The sequence below is a fragment of the Mytilus californianus genome, unplaced genomic scaffold, assembly GCF_021869535.1.
Source record: "Mytilus californianus isolate M0D057914Y unplaced genomic scaffold, xbMytCali1.0.p SCAF_15, whole genome shotgun sequence".
In the NCBI taxonomy this organism is placed as follows: Eukaryota; Metazoa; Mollusca; class Bivalvia; order Mytilida; family Mytilidae; genus Mytilus; species Mytilus californianus.
The window spans coordinates 31064499-31084316 of NW_026262637.1; the positions used below are offsets into that span (position 1 = coordinate 31064499).

The 19818-nt window shown below is 32.2% G+C and overlaps 1 protein-coding gene across 6 annotated transcripts in view; it reads left to right on the forward strand.

The window, feature by feature from the left end:
* LOC127725857 (uncharacterized) overlaps window positions 1–19818 on the forward strand; it is a 28712-nt gene that overhangs the window by 5672 nt on the left and 3222 nt on the right. For 5 of the 6 annotated variants that reach the window (XR_007993240.1, XM_052233187.1, XM_052233186.1 and 2 more), the window contains 10 exons: window positions 1397–2651; window positions 3908–4101; window positions 7313–7449; window positions 8362–8499; window positions 8958–10563; window positions 14634–14827; window positions 15453–15909; window positions 17039–17170; window positions 17513–17599; window positions 18398–18458. Coding sequence is in view for 5 of the 6 variants with exons in the window: in XM_052233187.1 (XP_052089147.1) it covers window positions 2572–2651; window positions 3908–4101; window positions 7313–7449; window positions 8362–8499; window positions 8958–10563; window positions 14634–14827; window positions 15453–15909; window positions 17039–17170; window positions 17513–17599; window positions 18398–18450 (3078 nt within the window). In the remaining variant the exon portion in view is untranslated. Of the gene's footprint in view, window positions 1–1396; window positions 2652–3907; window positions 4102–7312; window positions 7450–8361; window positions 8500–8957; window positions 10564–12971; window positions 13096–14633; window positions 14828–15452; window positions 15910–17038; window positions 17171–17512; window positions 17600–18397; window positions 18459–19818 lie in introns of those variants that run through there. The other variant, XM_052233190.1, reaches the window with a different exon arrangement.

Sequence of the window (19818 nt, forward strand, 5' to 3'; positions counted from 1 at the left end):
GGATGTATTGTTTCTTGTATGTGAAATTGTGTGTATAATTTGTATTAATGAAGCTTATTTAACACATTGCACGTTCGAAGAAAGGACTACACGAGATTTAATATCAGTAAAAAAATATTACAAAAATACCAAACTCCAAGGTAAATCAAATAAAAGGAATTCTATAAAACCTGACAAAACCAAAATGCTCGACTATATCTACCAACGGAAAGAATGTAAACAACTGTCATATTTCTGACTTGTACATGCAATTTTCGAAATGAAAATGGTAGGTTAACCTGGTTTTATAGCTATCTAATCCTCCCACGTGTATGACAATTGTTTAAATATTCAGTCCAATTGGTAAAATTGTATGAGCAACCCAACAGCCATAATTGGTTTATATGACAATAATTTGGATCCAGCAGCCAAATTGTGTTAACATACATCATAGATATACAACACTTGATTTCAAACAATCCAAAGAAACAAATAAATCTAACAAAGACGCAAACAACAAAAGTCTTTGTAGTTATAGTAACATTCTGCATCGCAATGACGTATCACAATAACGAATCATCACATTTTTTATGAAGACTTTGTTGCGTTTTGTGTACTGTTGTTTGTCGTTTGGTGTTTTTTTTTGCCACGGCGTTGTCAGTTTTTTTTTCGACTTATGATTTTGAATGTCCCTTTCGTATCTTTCGCTCTCTGTGTAAGTTTATTCCAAGATATATTATTATTTAAAATATCTAAATTCCTTACAATGTTTACTATACACAGATAATTCAAAACGAAAATAACAAAAGAAGATATTGTGAAATTTACTTTGAAGTATGGGAAGTTGTCCCCGTGGAGTAGCTATTGAAACTCAAAATCCTCACTTCAGCAGTACGGGTTAGCTCGAGGGAAGATCTCGGACGGTTTATGGAGTTTCAATTTATTCCCTTCACGTGAAAAACATGTATACATACGGAATATGCTAACTATATTTGGATTAATCTACACAACATGAAAACAGTACTGTTTATATCTCTCATAAAACAACTATATACAGCACAAAAAATATATTTTAACAAGAAATACAACTATATAATGTTATCAGTTATAACAACAATTTTCATTTATTTTTACTTTTCCTTAAAGAAAGTATAAAGATAGATCATGTTGGCATACATCTGTTTCTATGGTCATTAAAAGTGAAATGCAGCTGCATATTTTTGTATTATCTGTTATAATTATTCATAACATACGGACCCTTATTAGAACGTTCCATAGAAATAAGAAATTGGAAATCAGTGTTTGAAATTAAAAGCGAAGCACTAAATGAATTAGGAGACCATTTTAAATTTAATTAAAATGGCTTTAGTCTCCCACCGCATATGATAATCTTTTGTTTCCTTTTCATATTTTATAGCAGTTATATGATAAAAAAGAAAAATGAACCTTAGTTTGACGGATATTGTAGAAGATATATCATTTAGTCGAATCACAGATATTGATATATGGAACAAGCTTATACATTATTTTAGTGAGCAATGGGATGGACAACCAGAATTTATAGCCGTTCTGAATTTGTCAGGAAGACAATTAGGTGAACAGATAAAAAATGTAAAAGACACCTATAGTTACTTTAATGCTCTGGAAAATACTTTCAGTGATAATAATGATTTACTCGAGTTTTTGATTAATTTAACTGGGTATTTAAATTATCACACCGAATCAGGATCGGTCAACGTCAAGCATAGCCTAAAAGAATTGCGTAAAAACTTGAAACATTTGCGACAGCAGTGTGTAAGAAGAGGAATGTTCCATGATAGGAATTTTGTTGGCAGAGAAGTACAGATCAAAACAATGGAAGACAAAATTAAAACAGGAAGTACAAAAGTTAAGTATTCACATACTCTTCGTCTACTATATAAAAATTAAGAGATGTGGCACACACAATTGCCCATGAGAGAACTATCCATCAAAGCGAAATTAAAACAGGAAGTATAAAAGTTAAGTATTCACATACTCTTCGTCTACTATATAAAAATTAAGAGATGTGGCACACACAATTGCCCATGAGAGAACTATCCATCAAAGTCCACATGGCGCTAAGGATGGGAACAGTTACTGGTCACCGTACGGACTTCGGCAATGAGCAAAACTGATACCATGAACTATATCATGTATATACAGCAATGGGATCACTAAAATAGTTTGTAAACAATGATACATTGTATAATTTTTTTTAAAGTTTCCTTGAAATCAAGGCAGTGGATAAGGAGGAGTAATGGAACCGATATCTTTTTAGAATTGTCTCGGGAAACACCAAAATCATTTGAGTGAAAAAGTAACATAGGAGATGCATAATGTTATTAGGTATACTTCAAATTCTCTTTAGATATTAGAGGATAAAGGATATTGTTCGAAAAAGTGTGAACATTGATCACTATTTACCACACTTCATTAAGGGGGTAAGGGTGTAATAACGAAAATAATCAATCTTTTATCCTCAATTACAGAGGACACATTAACAGAGTTTAGTCTTGATAATATATTTTTCAATATATACGTGCAGGTATTCTACTATGTGGTCTAGGAGGAATGGGAAAGACCAGTCTCGCTAACACAGTCTGTTACAGACTCCGTGGTGAATGTTGGAAAACAATTAAAATTGAACTAAGGTAATGTCAAAATTGATAGTTTAATATATTTTCCATTCCGAAGTATAACATTATGGCACTAATATACTACAATAATTTATGAGTACTTAAGATATACTGCTTGTTTGGGCACATCTTTAGTACTACAAAGTTGTAGTTGTAAAAAGTACACATGCAAAAGTAGTGTACGAACTTGAAAAAATAAAATAAAATTAAAAATTATGTCTCCCTCGAAATATTTGAAGTTATAAATGATATTCCTCAGTTGAAATATTGATGTATGACAACAAAGAACACTTCTTACAAATATACAACAGTCTGAACTTAAAACGACAAAAACGTGATTTACGATATTTGTCTTTTTTAAAGTTTGCATAGACAGTTTAATGAGGTTATTATTCTAAGTAAAAACCAAGGATTTATAACTCTAAATATACGTCCTTGTATGAATCAAGGATTTATAACTGTAAATATACGTCTTTGTATGAATCAATAAGTTCAGTTTTTTTACTTGTATCTGCAAAATAGTACCACTTCTTGTACTTAATAAGATATATAAATAAGAAGATGTGGTATGAGTGCCAATGAGACAACTCTCCATCCAAGTCATAATGTGTAAAAAGTAAACAATTATAGGTCAAAGTACGGCCTTCAACACGGAGCCTTGGCTCACACCGAACAGTTAGCTTAAATGGCCCCAAAATGACTAGTGTAAAACAATTCAAACAGGAAAACCAACGATCTAATCTAGAAAATAAACGAGAAACAAGAAACACTTATGACGACAACCACTGAACAACAGGCTCCTGACTTAGGACAGGTGCATACAAATGCATGTTTTTAGTTTTTTTTTACATAGGTAATATTCTAACCATACTGAACTGTATCCAGGCAAGAAATTTAAAATAAAAAAAAAACATATACTACTATGGGCATTGCTCACATTCATTCACCCGGTCCAACCTTTATTGTACATTAATGTTTTGCAGTTACTGTAGTAACCCAAACCCTATCCCTGATAATCTTTAGGATAAAGATATAAGATAGGAAGTACACTATTTTAAAAGGAACTGATTATTGTATGAATCTATTCATAGCCAACTAATTGTAATTATTGTGATTAATTTCTTCTCGTCCTGAAATACATGAAACATTTGACATTGGACGTTAAGCAACAAAAACAACCAATTAACAATAAAAGAATAAACAGTACATAATATACATATAGTAAATGTAATTGATCTGACTAACTGTATCATATCGTTTTTTATTATTAGGGAGCAGGTAACGTACAGACATTTTTTGCGGACTTCCGTTCAAAGTATTATGAAAGGATCAAATGTACTGGTATCAGGTAGTCAATCATCAGACAATGACCAGAATGGAGAGAAAACAGACCAAATTCTCATTGAAGAGCTTAATCTGCGACAGAAACTTTTAGAACATATTACAGAAAAGTTACGAAGGAAACGTAAGTCAGGTGAAAAAGTAGTTTAATGTTTAAGATTTAAGAATTTCAGATATCGAGGTACTGAATACATAATAGTATTAAAGAAGTCAGGAAATTATAGACATAATAAGCACCAATCCATGAAAATGGAAAGACGAATATAAAACAAAAACAGTTACACAAATCTAAGTTTCTCATCTTGAGCTATTGATTGTAATATTGTAAATGAATGCTGACACTTTTAGTGCTCACTACATTTTTTTATACACTTCAAAACCAGAAGACTAAGAATGCCACATGTTTACAGCGTTCTGAATCTTAGTAGCAACAAGCGTAACATATCAATCAAAACATGAAACATACAACTTTGCCTCGACAATTCGTAACCATCTCCGTTACCATAGTTTCGTTATCATCACATTATTAATTAACTAAAATTTACAGCACGGTATTTGCATAGCAATTGCTACCGATGAAAATGAAGAGATTTCAGGAATGAGCAATAAAAAAATATGAAAAATTCCAGGGAGATTGACAGTTTATATTCTGTGTTTACTGTTCATTGTAATACAATATAAACCACCAAAAAACCCTCTAAAAATATGTAAATGAGTTGAAATAATATATATTCGATGGTATACATTCTCCTCGAGTACCTTACGTCTCGGGTCGTAAACTTAAGGTAAGTTGACACACTACAAACACTTAATTTAGTAAGGAGCATATTGTAAAAAAAAAACAACATCAGAATTAGAAAAAAATGTGATTATTTGTGATCGTTAACTTGTATATTCTTTAAGTAGCCTTTTTCTGTCCCTGTTGATTCTAATTTGAAAAAAAACTAATACTTTTTTTTTTTTTTTTTTTTTTTTTTTTTTTTTTTTCTTTCTTTTTTTTTTTTTTTATTATAGTGTCACATACCAATATAAAACACAATGAATACATAATTACATAATATGCAATTAAAAATTAAATATTACAATTAGAATATTGGTACCCAGCCAAATAACTGACTTATGAGACACTTTAAAAATATAACACATATTATAAAACAATTAAAACTAATGTACTAAAATATTATTACACACAATACCTCCTTCGATAAAACATGTGATATAAAGTTTTTGCTAAAAATGGTTGAATTGCATCATTTGACATTAAGAAAATAAATTTGTCCTGTAAATCAAGATCGTTAAAAGTCTCACAAATATCACCAGATTTCTTCATTAAATCATATCTTAAATCTGCATAAAAATCGCACCCTAACAAAAAATGTTTTTCATCCTCAACACAATTATCTGTACAATATATACAAGTACGCTCATTTAAAGGAATTTTTGGCTTGGTGTATCTACCCGTTTCAACTGCCAGTGGTAAACAGCCACTTCTAAAATTTGACAAAACACGTCTATGCTGCCTATTACGAACTAATTTTACATAAGAACTAAATTCTAAAACATTTTTATACTCCCTATACATACGTAATTTATTACCATTACATTCATTTCTGTCATTAAACAATTTTTCAACCCATTCATTTTTATCTTTTTCATAGAGTTTGGATTTGATTTCTTGCAGTTTATGTTTGATGGAAAAAGTATCATTAATAACATTTTCAATACCTAAAATTTGTGCTTTCTTTATACAGTTTTTATCCCATGACCTAGAACAATCCTTACTCCACGCATGAACCTTATATGTAAGTCTTGTATCGTAAGTTTTGCTCACTCTAAGAAAAAGACGAAAAGTTTCCAAAATTTCTGCTGATTTCGTACTTTTAAGTCCCATATCACCCTGAATGGCTATATTTGACGCATTTGAAGCACTTCCTAAGAATAACCGACATGCTTTGTTCTGTATAACTTGTACATCTCTCCAATTTGTATGCCCCCATATTCCAGAACCATAGTATAGAACAGGCTCAACTACAGACCTATAAAGTTTCGTAAACACATCATAAGTCATTCCACCACATGAAATAAATTTAGCATATAAGGCTGAAAGTGCTCTGCTTGCTGATTTAGTAATTTCTCGTACTGTATGTTTATAATCCAAAAATTCATTCAAATGCAGTCCCAAATATCTGTAGGATGAAATATAATTAACCGAAGTTTCTCCGCAGTTAAATTCGACAGTAGATCTAGCAGTGTTTTTATTACGAAAATGAATAACCTTTGTTTTTTCTTTATTTAGTGTCATTCTCCATTTCCTACACCAGGTTTTTAAACAGTCCAACATCTTTTGTAAATTCTGTTCATTTGGAGCTATCAACGCAACATCGTCAGCATAAAGAAGAATAGATACATTTAAATCACCAATATCTACACCAGCATTAAGCGAGCGAATATCATCCGCAAGATCGTTAACATATATGGAATACAAAGTAGGAGACATTTTACAGCCTTGTTTCACACCGTATTGAACCGGGAAAATATCTGTCAAGTTGTTTCCTAATTTTACTGCACTTTGTGTCGCATCGTAAAGAGACTGAATTGCTTTTAGAAACGTTCCGTTAATACCAATTTTCATCAGCTTATACCACAACATGTCCCGATTAACATTATCAAAAGCCTTCTTCGCATCAACAAAGCACACGAAAGAATCTTTCCTTCGTAACTTTCTATTTTTAATAATTGTTGTTAATACATATAAGTGATCCAAACAGCTTCGGTTACGTCTAAATCCATTTTGCTCTTCTGCTAACATGTCATTTTGTTCTAACCAATTTGTCAATCTTTTATTCAAAATATCCGCATATATTTTGCACGGCACTGATATTAATGAAATTGGACGGTATTCAAGTGGATTAAGGGAATCCATTTTCGGTTTCGGAATCGGAGAGATCATACTCGTTAACCATTCATTAGGAACGTGCCCTTCTATGAAACAAAACTGAATAATTTTATATATAACAAGTCTATACACGTGTCATTTCGCAAAATCTCACTCGGTATCTCATCAATTCCAGCGGATTTACCTTGCTTAGCTCGAAAAACGGCCTCGCGTACCTCATCCCTTTCAATAGCTCTATTAAGTTCAGTTGTATCAATATTATTGTCACAATATTATACTAACATGGATTTTTAATTTTTTGTCAAATAACTAACGAACTTCATGATTGCCTAAATGGAAGCTATGTCATTATGATTTGTTATATGATAAAATTATCTAAACATGTTTATTTTTGCAGAATGTTTAATCCTATTTTACTTTTTTAATATTTGTACTTCAGTTATTTTTTTATTTGATAATCTTGATGATGAGACTACAGAAGACGCCTGTGCTACCCATAGTTCCATTGAACAGTCAAAGATTATGGAATTCTTTAAGTCTTTACTTGAAATTATGACGGCCAATAAAGACTGCCAGGTATTTTTGTGTATCATAACTTCGAAACTTCTGGTTTATGATATCAGTTTGCCACAAGTTCTTAACTTTTATTCAGGAATACTTTTTAACAACTTTATGTTCTCAGTCTTCATATGAAGCATACAATGTTATACTTACGGACTTAAACAGATGAAACATACTACACACCAACAGATACATAACACTACTGATTTTTTTTAAATATATGAAATACATTAAGAACTTTGAAATATCTAACCACTATGTTTTCTAATAGCAGATTAATAAACTGATTATACCGAAATTTAAATGTAAACTTTTATTAACGCTTTTAGTAATTAAACATCGGTTTGAAACAAAACTTCGTTATTTTACAACAATGTTTTATAAGGTCATACATCTCTGTCCAAAAAATTAAAAAATCGTATCATCAATTCCAATAGATATGAGTGACTTTCAACAACTCATCAGAGTCATGCATTTCGTTTGATGGGGAATATATACATATACATGTAAAATAACTCATCAAAGATACCAGGCTTATAATTTTGTACGCCAGACGCGCGTGGCGTCTACAAAAGACTTATCAGTGACGCTCGAATCAAAACAGTTAAAAGCCCAAATAACGTACGAAGTTGAAGGGCATCGACGGCCAAAATTTCGGAAAGGTTTTGCCTTATACAGCTAAGGTAATCTATTCCTGGGGAAGAAAATCCTTGGTATTTCAAACAATCCATATATAATTGATACAGCTGATAACTTGTATCTTAGATAAATTTACAATAAAAAACAAATACATGGACATTAGATTTTTTTTTCTGCTATTGTCTATAGCAAAATACATTTAGCCTAAGAATGGTTGTGGTACTGGAAAGAAAATCTATACAGTTTATTAAATACAGTTACAAATATACTTATTTATATTTCATTCAGACTAGACTTATCATAACATCAAGGAATAACTTCCTGTTAACTTCTGGTAAGGAATTAAGAAATCTTCTGGTAAAAATTGAAGTAGACAGCTTAGGCATTGAGGATGCAAGAAAGCTAACCTTAAAGTGTACGAAACAGGTATAGCATTATGACACCTTCTAAACTAGTTATTTAAACAAATTTTAAGAATAAAATTACCGATGTATACATTTGTAGCTATATCATTTTTCCCCTTGTAGAACTACAGAGGTAACAAGAAAAAAGGAAAGCCATTTAGTTCATTAACTAACATCAACTAAAAAAAGACAAGAACAAGAATATATGATGTATGAATTCCAGATAATAATTTAGTTCGCAGACATAGAAAAAGAACCTACTGGATACAGGAACTACTACAATCAAACTCTTCTAAAAGAAAAAAATAGACAAATAGACAAAACATTATGATTTATGGCATAACAAATCGGACTCAACACGGAAATAAATTCCTGATAGACCACTTATCAATGTTGAAGAAATAATAATTAATCTGCACAGTACAGCTACCGACGCACAGTAAAAATGTTTGTTTTAAACAGGTTTGCTTTTGTTTTCAGTGCACCACGAACGATCAGCAAATCGATGCCATAGTGACTGTTTGCAGTGCATGTCCTCTTGCCATCCGAGTTATCAGCGACGTCATAAACGACTCCCCAAATGGCATTCAGATAGTTTCACTTATTCAGAAAAGTACAGACACGTTTTTGTCGCCATTGCTGCAGATTTATGAATGCTTAAGTCAACCATTTGAAAAACTAAAGGAATACAAGTCTACATTATGTCAACTTTCACTTTTTGGTACAACAAAGTTTGACATGAATTCAGCAGCTAACATTATATTTGGAAAATTTCAAACCAACATGGAGAAGAAAGAAATCATTAAAAAGCTCACAGAATTAAAGCTTACCCTTTTGCTTTTTAAAAGTCGACACCTTATCGAAATAGAAAATGAAGAATGTTCGTACAGCCCAGGCGGTCAAAATACGGACATGGAACTCGATGACCTATTTGCAGGACAGAGAATATATTCTCTTCATCCTCTTGTTTACAAGTTTTTAAAGGAAAAAGAGAACGATAGAGAATTAATTGGTGATATTCGAATTGCTAAACATAACTATATAGTATTCTTCGATGAACTAGTTCTAGATATTGGTCAAGAATCTAATGTTTTAGTTGCCAGAGAAAAGGCTGAAAAAATAAAAATTCACATATTAAAATATATAGAATTCATGAAAGAATATAAAAGCTTTTCTGATATACCTCATCTACAAAAATTATCTACACCTGAAGATGCTAAACGACGTAACACAGTAGTTCAAATGATATGTATACCAGAGTATCATTTATCTTTTATTGAATCTATGCTGTCGAAAGTTGAAAATAATGTTATAGCAAAACTAAGCTGGGAGATAGAATATGTAGCAGCGATTGTAAGATATCAACACTTTTGTGACAATATTGACGATAGATGCAAGCTGATTTTACAAGAACTCAATTCAGTCGCATCAAATACATTAAGTGAAGTGGAAAATATTCAGCTATCAATTTTAAAAGGACGAACATGTTTTTTCTTAGGAACCATAACAACAGATTCCGATCCTGGATATTCAGAAAAGTGTTTATTGGAAGGAAAACATATTTTTGAATCACAACAATTACGTCAAAAGCAAGAAGCTTTATCCTATTTATCTGCAATTTATAATGGCTTGGGTCATATATTTTATCGAAAAAAAGACAAACAAAACCGGATAAAAGATATCGAAAAAGCAATAGAGATGCACACACAAGCTCTTAATTTTTTATCAAACAGTCAAAGTGAAAATATTGTCATATACTATTCAAATATCGCAGCATGTCATTTTGAGCTTGCAACCTATTTCCATAAAGAAAAACGAACCAATGAAAGAGAAAAATCTTTGAAACATTACAATACCTCAGTTGAGCTTGCGAAAGTTTATGGAATGATAACTTCAGATATTTACCTGCGTAAATTACTTGATAGAGGAAATGTTAATCTCATGCTGTGGCAGTTAGAGGCAGCTGCAAAAGATTTCGAAGAGTGTTCAAATTTGGTGAAGAAGCTGTATGAAAAACCAAGTAGGATCGAAGTACTTATACGTCATGCACATGGACATTTAATTAGAAGAAAAATACAACTTGGGGGTAAATAGAATAATTACAAAGTAATGAAATGCTGGTTAGAAAATGTTAAGATGAAAAATATACTAGTAACCTTTCCTATCCTGGCGTATCAAACACGTCAAGACCACTAGAATTCTGACGTCTTAATACACTTGATAGTAATTTATCAATTAAGACTTTTTTAAACGTGTCCCTGAAAAATTTACCAATCGTCATAATGAACAACAAATCATTGTGGGCTACTGTAGTTTAATATCACTTAATAACTAGTGAAATTAGGAGATTTGTCTTTAAAATTTTGTATTGTATCTCGGAATCTCGTGTTTGCTTGGTTTGTTCATCTAATGTGACATATGCAGAATCTTCAATTTGCATTTAAAAAAAAATGTTCATCGGCTTCAGACGTTTTGTTACCTTTGGCATTTTTGTTACCGTTGACTTTTTTTTATCTCGTCTTGTCAAAGAAGTAGATATCAGGTTTTTTCTCTTGTAATCGACTGTACATGCACATTTATTTCAACGAAGTGTCTATTGTCTTGCTCTCTTTAAACGTGTTAAAACTTTTTTAAGAAATAGGTTACATGATACTCTATGCTCTAAGAATATCTAAAATCTTTGTTGATTATCCAGAATATTATCATTCGCTTTTTCTAACAATTATTCGTTAATCTGAGCATAGAACTAATGCTCTATATCATGGTCTATACATTTAATCATATAAGATGAAATATTTTTCGGCAATCTCTTAAAATTGCGTTGAATGTCAGTGACACGTGTTCCCGGTAAATTGTCAACACATTGTAGTCCATCGTACATTGCAACTCATTTAATAATTGGTCAATGACCCAGGTAGAAATTTAGTATACTTGAATGATCATACTCGTATTAGTTAGTATACCCGACCTGGTAAACGTGATTTCACGTGTTCTGTAATAGTTATCCAATGATGACGCGGTGTGTCAGTGTAAGATCACCCCGACGGCCGGAGGCCAGAGGGTGATCTTACACTGAAACCAAGTCCGAGTGAGATAACTATTTTACATCCCAGCTCTTCTAGACTATATGAAAAAAACATTTACGCTTCATAACATCTAGTTCAGAATGCCATACAATAATTATAATATACTTTATATATTACTATATAGTATATACCCTTTATGAGCTCCGGATACAACGTTTAAATATGTTAAATTAACAGGGAATTTGTATCCAGTCGTCCTGGTGTAGCTTCATATGCTGGAGGTTTTGAGTTTGATATCCCGCTTAGACACTGGAAATTAAGTGGATTTTTCTACATAATTTTGAAAGTTAGTCTTTATTCCGCTTAAATATTTCTAAGTTTTAATGTGTATTCGACATTCCCGCCAAAATGTTACAGAACAAAAGAAAGCATGCAGAACAAAAAATTCAAAGTAGGGTGATCTGGTAGGGGTGATCCGACTCAGATCACCCCTGTTAGAAGAAAGGAGTTGGGATGTAATATAAATAACCGTATATAAAATCTCAGCAAAGAAAACAGACCTATGATTGGTTACCACCACTTTATTTTAACTATGATGGATAGTTGTTTCATTGACAATCATACCACATCTCCTCATTTTTATATTATGATTTGTTGATGAGTAACGAAAAGGAGATATTCTGAATTATATCAATACTAAGTCAACTAAATACAAATGAACACAAATAGTAAACAACACATATTTATTTATAATAGCTTAGTTGATAAGAGATGAGAGAAAAAGAAAACAAACTATGTGATTAATTTGATACCGTTTTGATCAAACTTTGCAATAGCATGTATGATGAATAGAAGTAACATTTGTACTATATTAGAAAAACGAGAAAACACGCGGAAAAAAAAAGACAAAACCATTGTAAATTTAAAATAAGATAAAAAAGGACAAACTAATAAAGAAAAGTCTTCAAAACGCTACAGAGAAAACTAAGAATTAAGCAACGAGAACCTCACCAAATACATAATTCGGTGGCTCCGGAAGTGTAGTCATTTCTACACTAGAGGCAAGAATCAGTAATAAGGCGCATTCAGTGATACAATTAACAATTTTCGTATGTGTCTAGTACATGAAGAGAAAACGTTTTGTCCGATAAGATGATTTATTATACAAGAAAATTTGTAATATAATTATGATGCAAATTTCAACCATTAAGAAGGCCAAATTTTCCCTTTTTCATGAACACTTTTGCTAAATTGAATTATTTTGGTCTTCTACGTCTTTCCATTCCTTGATCAATTGCAGTGATAAGAGCTTCAAATGTCTTTACTTTCGTTGATCACTTGCAGTAATAAGTTTTCCTTTCCTTGTAGTAATAAACCAGAGAATATATTTACAGGAGAGAAGAGGGGCGGAAGATACCAAAGAAATATTCAAACGCTTGAGTCGAAGACGAACTAAGAACGCCATGGCAAAATAAAAAACTAAAAACGACCGAATGACAAACAACAGTCTACAACACGCAACATTGAAAACCTAAAGCGGAGCAACACAAACCCTACCAAAAACCGGGGATAATGTCAAGTGTTCCGGAAAGGTATGCATATCCTTCTTCATATGTGGCACCCGTCTTAATGCTCATATAAGTACAAATTTGATGATGCCCCATTCGAGATAAAGATGAGGAGATTCTTGGAACGACAATTAAAACAATCCGTAAATCAACTCGTGATGGCGTCCGTAAAATTTTCGAAGGGATGGCTGCAAATTCACTACTTGGAACCCTTGGTTTAATAGCTTCCTTGTGTTACGCTTCCTGAGCACCTGAGATAACCCCGGTTTTTGTGGATGATCCTGTTGCTCAGTCTTTGGGTTTCTATGTTGTGTTTTGTAGACTGTTGTTTGTCTTTTGGTCCCTTGGTGTTTTGCCATGGCGTTAGTTTTCGACATATGAGTTTGAATAACCCTTTGGTATCTTCCACTTTTTTATTGTAAGCCTCAAATCGCTATCAATAAAACGCAAGCTCCGGAATATGGTATATACTCCATATGCATGTGTTTCTGGAATGTTGCTACATAGAAATGGAAAATACCACAATTTTGTCGTAAAGTTTTGTTCTCAACCGACCTTCATTTTCAATTTCTAGATGAAAGCCAACATATGAGGCAGACTTAAATGTAGATAGATGCGTTCAAAATAGTCACTTAACTTTGAATTATTTTATTGAGAGAACATACTAGTAGATATTGTTTCCATTTACAAACTGACGTATTTTCAATATTTGGTTTTCTTTTATCTTTTGTGTGTGAAAAAAATAAGGTTGAAAACCAGAAATTTTCATAATATGCTTTCACGAAATGTTATCCTAATAGGGACAACTGTAAAACTAGGCGCATAGTAGGAGATTAACAAATCGACGCACTCAGTCACGCTCTTTTTTGAATTCATGCGACTCCCTCGTGGTATTGTATTCAAAATCGATGAATTAATGTTGCCTTGGATTCATCAAGTCCAGTATAAGAGAAAAAAGGCAAATATGAATATTTGGTTTGCGACGGTCAAGATACCTATTATAAAAAAAGTGCAAATATTCCTTTCAGAATATAGAATCCAATTTTAACTCAATCAATTGTATAAAAAATTTCACGTTTGAAGTTTGGAGGGGCCTTAAGCAAGTTTATGGTTATTACTATGCATTTTTCAACAGGATGACACTAGGGTAGAATCATTTCATACCCTTCAGGAGAACCCGACTACTGCTCCGGATTGGTGAGATAATTTTGATCAATCTCTGATTTTCGGTTTAGTGTTTAATTCTGATCATATATATCTTTATCCTACTTTTTTGTCGACTATTTTTTTGTTTTTCCTTCTTCGACTTTTAATTTATGACCCGAGACAACTTTCAAATGATGTAAATAAACTTATCATAGATACCAGGATTGAAATTTTGTATTTGCGCCAGACGCGCGTTTCGTCTACAAAAGACTCATCAGTGACGCTCAGTTAATGTCACTGAATAAAACTAATGCGAGGTAATATTAGCCGTTTTGATAATAAGTGAAAATTCAAATATAAGACATAATACTGAAATATGAATTAAATAAACGCACATAAATTTCTTTTGTCTTTAGGTATATCCAAAGATGAACTTGCTGACTTAGTCGTCAAAGGAACAGAGATATATGAGGAATTGAAGAATATTCTTTCGCCTACTCTACTACCCGGTAACAGCGCGAAATTTAAACAAATTCAAAGGTACCATATGGACTTCCTCAGGGACTTTAATGAAGATGATTTGAAGATAAATGCTAAAAGGTTTTATTCGGTAAGTTTGAATTTACAAAAAAAAAAACGATGTTAATGTCTTACTTCAATTATTTATATTTTTTTCAGAAATTGAATATTTTTAGGGAACTAGAAATAAGTGCTTCTTGAAATTTGTTATAAGTCTCCACGTGAACATGCCTTACCGTGTAATGCAGTTTGAGATTCATCGATCCCAAACTTCCTGTTAACTGAATACGTTTATATTCTAACACATTCGTAGCATCTCCCTACGGAACTACAAATAAGAGCTTCCCGAATTTTGTTATAAGCCTTCATGTCAGTATGCAGTGTGATGTGTTATCAGATTCATAGCTTATCAATTTCCTGTTTACCGATTACTGATGTATTCTAACACATAATGGCTACGTATTTCATGTCGTATTATCTAGGGACCTGCAATAAAGGGCTTCCTGAAATTTGTTATCAGGCTTTTTTTGTGAACATGCTTTACTGTGTGATGTGTTTTCAGATTCAGAACTTATCAACTTCTTGTTACCGATGTATTTAAAGTGGGGGTATCAATAGTGAGCAGAAGCTCACAGTTATACCTGTTAATTTCTAATAACATAAATAGAAGGCAAAGAGTACTGCTTTTGGTATCAATTTGAAACTTTATTTTTAAGGCGTATCATTCTGTGGATTCGGAAAATGACTCAAGTTGTAAACCTCCAATATCAGAATCGTTGTCAAGTAGTAATGATGAAATGGAGGAACCACAACATTTCAAGCTTCCGTTGTCCACTTCTAAAAATATTTCAGGAAGAGACTTAACTCCGGCAACAAGATGTAGAGGATCTAGCACAAGTTCTGGTTTTTATAGTATGAATTCCTCTACCACGGACATAGAGAGTGTAAGTTCATTAAAAACTAATTCTACGTCGAGACAGTACAGTTGGTCTGATGACGACGTTTTCGCAAAAAGACAGTCATCTTTCGAAAGTGCAGTAGAGAGAATGGAAGACATGCCATGTACAAACAAAAGTAGTACACTTAAATCACGCCTTCTTAAACCATGTGCAAATTTTGAAGTTGAATCATTACATTTAGAAGAAGCAAAAAGCAAGCGGCAGCTCACAGAAGGTAAGTTGAGTTTTGAAAATGATTAGAGGACCAGCATTACATACTAGTAAAGCAATTTTTGAAGTCACTGCTTACTCTTCCGGAGCACCAGAGTTCACGCCTTATTTTTGGTAGGGTTCGTGTTGATCAGTCGTTTGTTTTTCTATATTGTGTTTTGTAGATTTTTTTGTCGTTTCGTCGTGTTTCGATTGTTGCCATGGCGTTGTCAGTGTTACTTCGACTTATGAGTATTGAATGTGCTCTTGGTATCTTCTTCTTCTTCTTTATTTTTATTATTGATCTACCAGTTTCAAATAATAATAAGATAAGGTGTAAAAAATAAACATTGTTTAATATCCTGCTTAAGATAACATTAGAAAACTACTGGCGATATTCGTTTCTACAATTTAAAATGTGTTATCCAAGCTGAGTAAGTGTAATCTATTACACATATTTAGACAGTTAACCTAGAGTAACAATACAAAGTAAACAAATAAAGGAAATTGTATAGATGATGGAATGTTTCAATAAAATTTTGAGTTAAACGGGTTTTACATGTTCGTTTGCTTAAATGTCATTTGACTAGTATATATATATCTTCTTTAGAAATTTAGTCATTTCTGTTGATTTCATCAACTTTGCCAAATATTATTAGAATGTCCTTCCTAGATAAAAAGAGCATCGATATTAAGTATCTCATGTAAATGCATTTATGGAACGATCAAAACCATTACATGCGCAAAAGTTTATGTATTCTTCTGCCATATAAATGAACTCATCATAGATACAGGATTACAATTTTGTACGCCAACCGCACGTTAAAGTATACAGCGGAACATAATAATATATATAGCCAACAGATGTATTACCATACTCAAATGTGTAACCCACAAAGTCCACTCATGGAGACCTATTGATATGTAGCAAAATGGTAATTTTACAAAGAATGTTGTTAGATATATCTAATAAATATGAAATTCGTTTAAATACAGCATAGTGAATTTTGACGCAGTCTTCGAAGTTCATGTGTAAGTAAGAATTGGAAAAACACGCTCTTTACTTATCCTTTAAAAATTATTACCTAGATACAATAACATTTCAACATGTTAATTTTTGCCGTATGTTACAGCATAATCATACTATTTTACAGATGACAAATCAAATTCATCAGATGTGGATTTTCCACACAAATTAAACATAACGGAATATGATAGTCAATTTTCAGATGAAAATTCTCGGTCATTTGAGAGAAGTAGGAAAAAATACAAAAAGGGACAGCTAGGTATGCATAATAATATTTTTATCATAAAATAATGGCTTATCTATATAAATGCAAATACATTCATGTATCTATGTATATTCGTTTGGTTAAACCGATTGTAAAGGAAAGATCATAGGATAATTGAATTTCAGGCGACAAAATCTGACGTATCACTCAAAAATAAAATAAATATTTTTGGTTGGGATTTATTCTTTACAGGTTTCTTCAAAGCTGAACCAACACACTTTGGATAATAATTTCTTTTTTTCATTCCCTAAAATATTTGTGCTTCCTATGTTGTATCTTTAAAAGAGGAGGGAATTAGTCAATAATCTCTGCAAAATTAATCTTCAATATTTGTAGAAGAAATAGTTGATGAATTAGAGGAACTTATACCATCTGTAAAACCAAGAATGAGAACGCTTATTAGAGATCTTGACACTGGGGAAGGCAAGTATAGATGTGACTGTAGCATTCCTCAATAAAATATTAAGAGTTCAATGTGAATGTAACAGTCCTCAACAAAATATTAGTAGTTCAAATACAAACAAAACATAGGAAATCTAAACTGGGTGATATCAATCTTTTTGTTGGTGTTTTACTGCACTTTTAAGGCACATATTTTTGGCATTTTTTTTATGAAAACATTGCATATAGAGGTCTGCTTAGTAAAATAGATAGCTTTCATCACTATGTGTGGCTAGCATCTAGTCTTCAGTAGTTGTATTATCAAAATGTGTATAATGCTTGTTAACAAGAAACTATAAAACAATTGACATCAGGATATGTATTTATTATGAAACACGACATCAAAGATGATTTTCTGTTTAGATTGATTGTTTGATTGATTGGTGTTTAGCGCAACTTTCAGCACTATTGTGATATTTCGTGGCGGTCAGTTTTTATTGGTGTAGGAAGCCGGAGTGCCCGGAGAGAACCACCGACCTTCGGTAGGAAAACTGAAAATCCTTGTCAATTGATATTGGAGTCGAGCGCACCTGCCACGTGCGGGATTAGAACTCACAACCTCAGTGTTGACAGGCTAGTGAAACAGTAGTTGTACAGAGGGGAGAAACGAAAGTTAAATAGATGCATTAATATTTCAATTACTTTTATCATGTTTTTTATACATATTTCACGGTAATCTGTGAACATTTCGCATCAAATTTTATATTTTCATTTCTTCCACAAAACAAACAGCGTAATGCACACATTAACCGTATTGTATCCCCATTTTAATTTTTTCAGCTGAGCTAGTTGATGACAAGAGCGGCAGACCTTTAGTCAAGTATAACGATTAAGCATCTAGGTATATAAAAATAATAATGTTGTCAAATTGAACAGTTTTGACCAACTGGTTACTCGGATAATCTTTCGACCGATTAACCGACCGATTAACCGGTTATTCGGTAGCTAAATTGAATTGTTCCTTATCCACAGTACTCTACAAATGCACAGTTATATGACACAATGGATTGAAGTTTATCCTTGGGCATTATAAAGCCTGGCTTTGAGCTTTCCTGGTGAAATTTTGTTTTTAATAATCCAATACTACCATATCTACTATGACGTTTGTAATAACTTCAGATTATGAGGATTCACTTTCTTGATCTCGGCGAATTGACAAACTTTAGTCTGAAACCGGTGCTTGTTTAATTTTCTCTGGTCTTACAGAAAATTCTGTGGAGTGTTTCAATTTGAGATGATTTAGCGTGTTACTCGTACCAACCAGTATACATTAACTTCATTTGCTTAATTTTCTTTTCATCGTTTTTTGAGTCGGCACTTCGTTTAAATTATGACAAAGCCTTGTACAATGGAGGTGGCATACATACATGCAGGTCTTCGAAATATTTAATAAAAGTAATTGTGAAATTTAATCAGCTTATAAATGTTCAAAGTTCTTGTACGCTTGTTTAAGTTTTCTTTAGAACTTGCCCCAGTCTTATAGACGAGTGGTCTTTGTGCTAATTAATTTTGTAAAATTGGAATGTTTTCAAGGTTAAAAATAGTAATCAATATACTGGACAATTGATCTGTCAAGTTAAGTAGCACGACGATAATTTTCAGATCCAACAAAATTAATAAATGATTTCAATACACATTTACATCAAATCTATTAAAATTGAAAAACGGTCCTGTTAACCGGTTAGGGTTTTTCGTATTCGATATTCGGTCCTTCCGACGGTTAACCGTTGACAACACTAAAAAAATGATGAAATACTTTTAGAATATATAAAATTCAGTGTATTCAACTTGCAAAATAAAAGTATCACTCACCATGTATACTTTTATCCTAAATCAAGAGTAAGTGGAACAACATATTTTTCCTGAATGGATCAACATATTTAATATTTAAAAGTTATTTGAAAGACGACTTTATAAACAAAAATGAAGATTTGTCCAAAATGTTCAAATTTTATTAGTAACTAGGAGTTTTGGAATGTTCTGAGTAACCATCAAATTTAATATGTTGTCGTTGCATCTGATTAGGTTTTTACTTTCATCCCTTAGCCAGAAATTCATTAAACATTTCTTTTCTCTTTGATATATATATCACAAAAAGAATGATGGTCTCAATTCTGTACTGTGGACACACATTATACAAGACTCCTTTTCAAGAGTTTCTAGTAACGTGAATGTTAAGATTTGCCATGGAACCTTTTCTT